Here is a 10018-nt window from a genome sequence, read left to right as displayed (position 1 = left end):
GCTTGTATAGGGTGCATTAGGTCATCTGTAAACTATAGGGCTGTGTCTACACTGGGCCACTTATTCCGGAAAATCAGCCGCTTTTCTGGAATAAGCTGCGAGCTGTCTACACTGGCCCTTGAATTTCCGGAAAAGCAACGATGCTCTACTGTACAAAATCAGCCGCTATTCCGGAAAAGCTATTCTGCTCCCACTCGGGCATAAGTCCTTATTCCGGAACAGTGTTCTGGAAAAGGGCCAGTGTAGACAGCCCAGTAGTCTTTTCCGGAAAAAAGCCCCGATCGTGAAAATGGCGATCGGGGCTCTTTTCCGGAAAAGCGCGTCTACATTGGCCACAGACGCTTTTCCGGAAAAAGGGCTTTTCCGGAAAAGCAGCCTGCCAATGTAGACACTCCTTTTCCGGAAAATCTGAAAACGGAATAGTATTCCATTTTAATCATTTCCGGAAATTCATGCCAGTGTAGACACAGCCTAGGGCTGTGTCTACACTGGGCCACTTATTCCGGAAAATCAGCCACTTTTCCGGAATAAGCTGCGAGCTGTCTACACTGGCCCTTGAATTTCCGGAAAAGCAACGACGCTCTACTGTACAAAATCAGCTGCTATTCCGGAAAAGCTACGCTGCTCCCGCTCGGGCATAAGTCCTTATTCCAGAACACTGTTCCGGAAAAGGGCCAGTGTAGACAGCCCAGTAGTCTTCCGGAAAAAAGCCCCGATCGCGAAAATGACGATCGGGGCTCTTTTCTGGAAAAGCGCGTCTACATTGGCCACAGATGCTTTTCCGGAAAAAGGGCTTTTCCAGAAAAGCAGCCTGCCAATGTAGATGCTCTTTTTCCGGAAATACTTATAACGAAAACTATTCCTTTTTAAGCATTTCCGGAAATTCATGCCAGTGTAGACACAGCCTAGGTGCACTTGCTGGATAGACATAGCAGGATTCTGTACTGATTTGCTACAAAGCATTTTTAGCAGAGATTCTGTAACACTGACAGACTGAATCAGGGACCTCATGAGCTAATAGCCAGCTGGCTGCTAGCTAAGGCTGTAGAGCAGATTCATTGTTCTGTCAGTGGTCTCAGTGCCCCCAGCTGGAACAATGCACCACACCCAGCAGGTGCTTGGGTTACAGTTTCACAATACATGGACTATGTCTACACTCACGGCTTCTTGCGTGAGAAATATGCAAATGAGGCTGTGTGGAATATTGCTGTGCCTCATTTGCATATCTAATGAGCCACAATTTTTGCGGAAGAGGCTCTTGCACTCTGCCCCTTCTTGTGCAAGAAAAACCCTCTTGCATAATGCCCTTATTCCTGAAAATAATCAGCATAGCGGCATTGCGCAAGAGGGTTTTTCTTAAGCAAGAAGGGAAAGTGTAGACAGCTTCTTCTGGCGCAAGAGCCTCTTCTGCAAAAATGGTGGCTCATTATATATACAAATGGGGCTCGGCGATTATTCCACACTTAGCCTCATTTGCATATTTCTCACGCAAGAAGCCGCAAGAGCAGACATAGCCATGGTGTTTTTTTCTAAAAGCCCAGGTTACTGAAGTCACATGGTTTCATGAGACTCTCCAGTATTTTAGAGTAAATAACTCCCAGGGCAGTTTAAACAAGATTAGGGACAAGATTGTTTGGGCCTTACGCTTGCATAATTACATCACGCCTTCCTAAAATTCCTTGTATTGTTTGAGTTCACTGCCTGGCCTAACTGTAGGATGACCAACAGGAAAATCTAAAAAATTGGGACACATTTTTTTCATAGGAAGCAGATTATAGCTGCATCTCTTGGATACCCCAACAATATTTCTATCACTATCCAACAATATTAGGACTTCTAACTGCTTTTTTGTGTAATAAACTTCAGTGCTGGCTTTTTCCTCCTGGAAGTAGCAGGATTTGTGGTAGCTGAATGGGCCATGCAAACTTTTGAGAGCCTCAAAAATAAACAAGCAATAGCCCCGGTGTGGACATAATCCTGGAACGAACATTACTTTATTCTAGGAATAATTACTCCCCTGTCAACGCCGAGTAATAATTGTGGGATAAGAGTGATTTTGTTCGGTATTGCAGTCTGCACGAGGCGCTCCTCTGGAATAGCTATGCCAGCTAATTTCAGCTTGTAGACAAGGTGGCAGAGATGCCTCTGAGGGATCTAAGCATAACCCCGCTCTGAAATCCCGTAGGCACAAAGCCGGCCTTCCCCCAAGCCCCACACGCACAGTCTGGGGCAGCAGCGGGGAGATTGGCAGCAAAGCTTTTTAATGTGCAGGTAGCTGCACCGGGAGGGAGAATTCCTGGGGATATGCAAATGCAGCCTCATTGTGGAGGGGGAGGGGGAGGGGGAGGAAGAGTGCACGCGGGAGGGAGGGTGCAGCTGGGGTACCCCACGTGCGCTCCCGCTCTGCAGCGGCTGCCTGCAGCCCACGACGTGGCGCCAGGGCGAACGGGCGCGTGCTCCAGGGCAGCCAGCGAGGCGCGCGCAGCACTTCCTCCTCGGGCCCCGCCCTTCGCTGCCTCGGCCAATGGGGAGCGAGGCTGGTTCTGCGTTCGGCTAGTGCTGCCTGCCTGGCCATGCGGGGCCCCGGCTGGCGGAGCGTGGCTGAGACAGCGGCCGGGGGTGAGCTGGGGGGGCCGGGCCTTTATCCTATGCCCCTCCCCCCTGTAACCCCTATGTCCCCATTGCCCCTCCCCCACGGGACCCCCTTGCCCTCTAGCCCCCCCACCCTGTGCCCCCCTGCCCCTCCCCCCTCTCCTCCCCATGCCCCTCCCCCCCCCCCCCTGTACCCCTATTGCCCCTCTCCCCTGTAACCCTCCCATGTCTCCATTGCCCCTCCCCCCCACGGGACCCCCTTGCCCTCTAGCCCCCCCACCCTGTGCCCCCCTATTGCCCCTCCCCCGTAACCCACCCCCTATGTCCCCATTGCCCCTCCCCCCCACGGGACCCCCTTGCCCTCTAGCCCCCCCTCCCTGTACCCCCCTATTGCCCCTCCCTGATGAAACCCATCCCCTGTGCCCCATTGTACCGTCTTCCCTGTTACTCCCTGCGCTTCTCTAGTGCGGTGCCCTCCCTGCTGTAACACACCAGTCCCCTGCGCCCCCCACTGCACCTTCCTTCCTGTTACCCCATGTGTTGCCTCTATGGCTCCTCCCTCCTCACTACCTGTCCCCTGTGCCCCCTCTTGTGCACCTTCCTCCCCATTGCCCCCTCTTTTCTGTGCAGCTGTTTCCTCCATTGCCCCCCATGCAGTTGTAAACTTGCTACTTGTTACCGTTCTCTTTTTGGCATTCAATGAAGCCCTTTGCTACGCGCTCATGAACCAGCTTTTATTTCCATATCCAGGTAAGAAGATGGATGGTGCAGCCCTCTGAAGACCCGGAGTGCTGGTGATCCGCTCGGACGCTAAGCGAGGCAACCCCGCTCCCAAGGAGGAACACTTGTGTGCGGAGCACGTCGTTTCTTGAATTGAGCCTCTCTTCTGGGGTGTGACTGTAGATTTTCAGTCTGTAGTTTAGTGGTGTTGCCACCAAGTGACCTTGAGTGGGCATGGCTAGTCTGGCCATCAAAGACTCATACCTACAGAGTTTAGCTCAGAAGATTTGTGTGCAGCAGGTCCAGGAGCCATGGAAAAGAAAACTCGGTATTATTTCTATTTGTTCTAAGCAATGAGACTCCTTTTTTTAATGCTAATTTCTGAGCTCTAGGAATCCTGGTTTGTGGCATGGTTTGCTTGGTAGGGTTAGCACGCCGTTTGGTCTGGTCTGTATGACTTGGTAGGTAAAAGTCAAACCATGCTGTCATGTGGGCCCTGATCCTGCAAACATTTAAATGTGTGTTAATATTACCTAATTAGCCCCCTTGATAGCTGCGTATCATTAAATTATACATTGGTTTAAGTAGTTGCTGAACTGGGGACAACATTGGCCATAGCTAGGCTGTAGCTGGGTTCTTCTAACCAATGTTCCCTCTAATCTTTTCCATTCATGTGTGGAATAATTATATTGGTAGTGCGCATTCTAGCAGATGCACACTACCAAAAGAAAGAAAAAAAGTAGCTATGGGTGCTCTGCAAATCAGTTGGGTGGCATTTGACTCTCTCCTGAACGACTATTTACAGGAAACTCTGCTCTAACATCTGTCATTTTCAACAACACCTAAATCCCATAACTGAAGAGGGGCTTATGTTAGCATTAAAATACATTTAACATTAAAATGCAGCATGTTGAATGGGCCCCTAAAGTATTTGTTTGGCGAGGACGACAGTGAAGAAAGAGCTGTCCTGTGACTTTGTAAACCTTTCCTGTGCCTTTCAGCTTCCAAGCGAGCTCGGGCTGGGGATGCAAGCAGCCAGCCGAAGAAAAAGAAGAGAAAGAAACCCAGAAAGCAAGCTGAGAAGGCAAATGTCCCTCCAGCTAAGCAGGCAGTCCCCAGAACCAGCAAATCTGCTAAGCAGACAGCCTCTAATCTTAACTCATCTACTCCAGCCGAACAAACAGCACCCAGTGGGAACAGATCCACTCCAGCTAAAACAGCAATGAGGAAAAGTGAGAAAGGAAGTACAGGTGAGAGGGCCTGCGTGGTGAGTTCACGGGGCTAACTCTGTCTGAATTGAGCCTTGACTTCTTTCCTTCCCTATGCTAGCGGACTGGGAAGACTGTTCACTCTCCAAGCATGAGTATTGATCTTTGCTAAGATCAGACTGCAAACTGGGTGTGAGGTTCACAATAAGCAAGTTGTATTGTTGAAGCTGGATATGTTTCCTAGAGAGGTGCAAAGGAAAGCTGTCTAACTGCATGGGGTGGGGGGAATGGACTCTGTTAAGTCAGATCTAATCAAAGGTAAAAGTAAGGGGATGTGGTCCGGCAGGAAAGTAAGGGGAGTTACTTGGCAGGGATCAAGGTTGCAATAAGACAGTACCTGTAAGAAATTTTAAGTTAGTTTCACCTAATCTAATTTTGCAGGAGCTTTTTGTAAATCGTAACACACGTTTCCATGAATTTCTGAAAATCTAAATTACAGTGCAAACAAGTCATCTTCAACTAATAAACACTCAGGCAGCAAGCCCTGCAACAACTTGCCAGAGTATCCGAAAGTTTGTAGGACTCTAGATAAAATGGAAACCAATTAACTCATTTTTCATCGTCCCATTTGGGAGGAATGAAACGTGGTTCGTGTGTTGTACATCAGGACGATTTACTGGACTAAACCTTTAGTGTGGAATGACTAGATTCCCTGGAACCATGCTTCTGATCTTAGCCCTGGTCTACGTTAGGGAGTTATTTCGAAGTAACTCCCCTTATTTCGAAATGAGCTGAGTGTCCATACTACCAACCCTATTATTTCAAAATAATTATTTGAAATAATCCCACCTTTGTCATTTTGAGTTCTTTGGGGATCTTCTGGAACAGCGGCTCCCAGCCTCCAGTCCGTGGTCTGCTGCCGGGCCGCAGCAACTGTCAGAGCTCAAGCCGGCTATTCCTGGCTGCTCAGCTCCGGCAGCCATGGTGGCAGTAGGATACGGAGCAGGAGATGCCTCCCTCCCTCCTCCCCACTCCATGCTTGGGGAGGGAGGAGGCATGAAGAAGGAGAGAGGCAAATGCTGCCAACGGCTGCTCCCTCTGCCCGTGCAGCCGCTTTTACCTGCAGCGGCAGAGCAACTAAAGGTGCCTCCCCATGGCTCCGCGCTTCCCCCTCTCCCTCCCCCTGCCATGCAGCTGCTTTTGCTCCCCCCCACCCCCCCCAATAATGGCAGCCAGCCGGGTCTCCATGCTCCTCCCTCCATCCATAGGGATGCAAGGTGCGCTAGGGAGGGAGGGGGTGCGAAGGAGAAGGGCTGCTCTTCCTGTCTACATGGCAGTAACGGCCATGCTCCCTAGAGAGGGCAGTCTTGCTCTGGGGGGATGTGGTGGGGTAATGGGTGAGGGCATGGTGGGGTCACAGGATAAGAGGGTGTTGGTTGGTATGCACTGTAGGGGTCGGAGGTCAAAAGGCATGGGGTGTAGGAGTGGGGGTCAGGGTGCTAGGCACCAGGGAGCAAGGGGCTGGGCAGACTTGCAACATTTAATTTGCATATTCATTATTTGCATAATAAATATGCAAACAAAATGTTACCGGTCTGCCAAGCATTTGTGAATGTGTTTGCCAGTCTGCAGCATAAAAAAGGTTGGGAACCACTCTTCCGGGAAAAATCTTAAAAAACCCCAAACCATGAAGTTTCTTTCCTCATGGAGCAAATCATTAGCCTAAATTTTCCTTTTCCACAATCCTTTGTAGCATGTACAGTATAATTGATGCCTTTCCATGGTACAAAACCTTTAGAAATCCTTCAAGAAAATATAACATTTTACTCATTAGACATCTTCTAGATACAAAGATTGTGTGTGCACCGTTGAGACCCAGATTCACACTGTGGTTAGGAAGGGGGTTCTGCAAATCCCTAAACTGTCGCTTTTCAGACTCTTCCTATTGTGGAACACTTTGTCAACTAGAGATGCTGGCATGACTGACACCTCTGCCAGTCGCCTGCCTGCTCTGCTGGGACTGGATTGCTGATCCCCTGAAAAAGTGATTTTCACACACATGGTAAAGGAGAGAGGCTGAAAATTAAACCCGCTTTAGTTTGATTGCTGTGGGTGGTTTTGTTCTTTATTTCCACTGCCTGGGACTATGACTCGTTTACAGGCACCCTAGAATCTGCCCCACCTGCTTCCAGTCCCTTGCACAGTTTGACAGGCTGCCCACATGTATTGAGGAGTGAGAGTATGTCTGCACTACAGCTGCACAGCTATGGTGCTACCACTGTCAAGCTGTAGCGTAGGTGATGTAGTTAATCCACCTCTCCGAGAGGTGGGAGCTAGGTGGATGGAAGAATCCTTCTGTTGACATAGCTGCATCTACAGCAAGGGTGGGGAACCTCAGGGCCAGATGTAGGCCCTGGCTTGTCTGGATCCGGCCCCTGAGGCTTAGCATTGGGGAGCCCGCACTGGTGCTCCCTCCCTCCCTCCAGCCAACCACCCACAGGGCTGGAGCACACAAAATCTACTAGCCTTGCCCCCCAGGCTCTGGTGTGTGAGGGGAATGTGGGGAGTGTCTTTCTCCTTCTCAGTCAGGGGCGTCTCACTTTGCATCTCACTTGTGCGCGGCCCTGACTGGTTTTTCTGGGGGTCAGTGGCCCTGACCCAAAAATGGTTCCTCCCCCCAATCTACCATGAGGGTTAGTGTAAAATTTTTTCACAACTCTGAGCAACATGACTAGGTCAGTCTAATGTTTAAGTGTGAAGTGGGCCTGCGTTTGAAAACGCACATTTCACACAAATAGAAAGGAGAGTCTTCATAATGTTCTCTTCCCCCACCCCTCTTGTAGTCTTCAGTGAAAAGGCTTTTGTCTGGATTTAGACATGACCCAGTAGCATTTGCAAGTGTGATAGCTCAGAGCTGCACTGAGTGCATGAGAGAGAAACTGACCAGCTGCCAGATGGTGTTAAAATATTCTTCCGGGCTCAATCACTTTGAGTAGTGTGAGGGATGGCGGAGAGGGAATTCTAAAGAAATGTTCCTTTCTGAGGACAGTGTCTTGCATTTCCTTCTTGGGTCCCTCTGGAAACTGTCAAAGATCTTTCCTGTGTGGCTAGTGGCCTGTTCAAAGTGAATTACAGGCAGTCCCCAGGTTACGTACAAGATAGGGACTGTGGGTTTGTTCTTAAGTTGAATTTGTATGCAAGTCGGAACTGGTACATATTGTAGGGGAAACTCTAGCCAAACATTTCTCCAGAGCTCAGTTTTATTCTCCCACACCTCACTTCCCTCAGTCCTTTATTCTCGAGCTAAGGTGTCTGCTGAGAAAAGCCGCTCCGCGTCTCCCTGGTCTGCTGGGGGAGGGGCGCTAGCTTCGCGTCTCCCTCGTCTGCTGGGGGGAAGCAGCTAGTGCAGGGTTGCCTCACCCCGTTTGTAAGTAGGGATCCGATGTAAGTCGGATCCATGTAACCCGGGGACTGCCTGTACTTCATTCTCCCACTCTCCTTACCAGGTGGACAAAGCGATCCTGGTTCGTTTTCTGCTGTGAATCTCTTGCGCCAGAAGTTGCATGAGAAGATGCAAGAAATCTCTGGTCAGGTAAAGGTGTTAGCCACTTGTTGGATAGATTGGTGGGTCACTTTCTTCCCCCTGCATTTCAGCTTGTTGCTGAGAGACATACGGACTGGGTGGCCACTCTGAAATATCCAGAGCTTGCAAAGTGACCCATGAAGGGAATTCATTCTCCTTGGAGATGATGTTTTTGGGGTTGTCTCAGGGGAACACTCCTGTTGAGGTTACTCAGGGTTCTGTGCAGGAGGTGAAGGTAGCATATGGCCTAGAGTGACAAGGGAAACTAGACAGCCGGTTGATGCGCTCCAGTCTTGGAGGAGAACATTGAATCATAGAATTCTAGAACTGGAAGGGACCTCAAGAGATCATCAAGTCCAATCCCCTGCCCTTACGGCAGGACCCAAGTGCAGGAGGTGCACATTGGTGGGACTCTCAGGAGAGGAGAAACAGCTCCAGAATCAAGTTTTGAGGAAATCCCAACCTTTGTGGACTCCACATGTCCCTTGTCTCAGGCTAATAAGGGAGAAGTTCATGCATGTATGCACGAAGGATGGAGGTTCTGAGATTCCCAGAAGGCTGAGATCTGGCAGGATTTGGGATGCACAACTGGAACTGGAGTGCTGGGTACTCAGCACCTCTGAAAGTCAGACTCCTAACCATAGATTTACCATCTATCCTGAGACAATGTTTACAGTTGTCATGAGAAATGTAAATCCAGGGAGTTGTGGTTATCTCAGCTGTAATTCTGCACAATCCCATTACAGCTTTTCTTGTCTTCTGGCCTTTCCCACAGGGGGGCGCTAAAGAGCTATCACCAGCAGTGCTGGAGAAGAGGCGCCGACGGAAGTATGAGAAGGAGAGAAAGAAGCGCCGAAGAAAGGAGCTGAAGATGAAGGAGAAAATGGAGAAGGAGGGAGCCCAGGAGGCAGCTACAGCTGTGGAGCCGCAGCAAGTGAAGGAGGAGAGCAAGGATGGGATCCTCTTCAACCGGGTCAAAGTCTGCGAGGAGGAGGAACTGAGCCAGACAGAGAGGAAAAAAGAGAAGAGGAAGAGAGTGAAAGGCAACCTCACTCCTCTAACGGGCAAGAACTACAAGCAACTGCTGAGCAGGCTGGAAGCCAGGAAGAGCAAACTGGAGGAGCTGAAAGACAAGGACCAGAAGAAAGCCCAGGAGCTGGAAAATAAGATGAAATGGACCAACGTCCTTTACAAGGCTGAAGGCGTGAAGATCCGCGATGATGAGGACCGTCTGAAGGCGGCCCTGAAGCGCAAGGAGAAGCGCAAAGCCCAGCGCCAGAAGCAGTGGGGGAGGCGGACGGAGCACGTGGTAGAGAAGATGCAGCAGCGGCAGGACAAGCGGCGCAAGAACATTCAGAAGAAGAAGTTGGCCAAGGTGGAGCACAGGAAGGACAGGGCCCGGAAGAAGGGCCGCATCCTGCCAGAGGACTTGGAGAAGGCTGGCGTGAAGTGAGCCTAGGGCCACCAGTGTTGGTGGCCTGGAAATGGACTCTCAGCCTGTGCTTACGGAGCTTGTTGTGGCTTCTATTAATAAACTGTTTTACAAACCAGCTCTGATACCCGCACCTGGTGCCGTTATCCTCTCACTGCCCATGTCCAGGTTTAGGCACCTACAGATGTGTGGCCTGATTTCCAGGGGTGCTGAGCATTGGGCAGGGGTTGGATGCGTGTGCCTCTGAAAATCAGGCTGTTTAGTCAGCTGCTTATTGTTAAGTTTGGAAGATGGGGCCCTTCCTTTTTCTAGCTTCATGGTGCCGAGAATGGAGTGTTATATTCCAGGTATCGGCTGACTAGTCCTCATTTCTCTCTGATCTCAACTATTCATTCCTGGGGGAGGAATCCTGCAGCGTCTCTAGTTCATTATCATGAGTCTGTAGCATGTTTTTATCTAAAATTCCTGTGATGGTGGGTGTCT

General features: G+C 50.1%; 1 protein-coding gene across 1 annotated transcript; it reads left to right on the top strand.

The window, feature by feature from the left end:
* The first annotated feature begins 2462 nt into the window (after positions 1-2462).
* On the top strand, positions 2463-9655 carry SURF6 (surfeit 6). The gene is made up of 5 exons (XM_075905947.2): positions 2463-2619; positions 3343-3640; positions 4314-4562; positions 8027-8112; positions 8879-9655. Exons 2-5 carry the CDS (start codon positions 3547-3549, stop codon positions 9554-9556), a joined length of 1107 nt encoding a protein of 368 aa, XP_075762062.2. The 5' UTR covers positions 2463-2619; positions 3343-3546; the 3' UTR covers positions 9557-9655.
* Positions 9656-10018: the final 363 nt, after the last annotated feature.

The sequence above is a fragment of the Pelodiscus sinensis genome, chromosome 23 (assembly GCF_052426305.1).
Source record: "Pelodiscus sinensis isolate ZL-2025 chromosome 23, ASM5242630v1, whole genome shotgun sequence".
NCBI lineage: Eukaryota > Metazoa > Chordata > Testudines > Trionychidae > Pelodiscus > Pelodiscus sinensis.
Note: the sequence above shows the minus strand (reverse complement) of the source record. Positions and strands in the feature narration are given on the sequence as shown.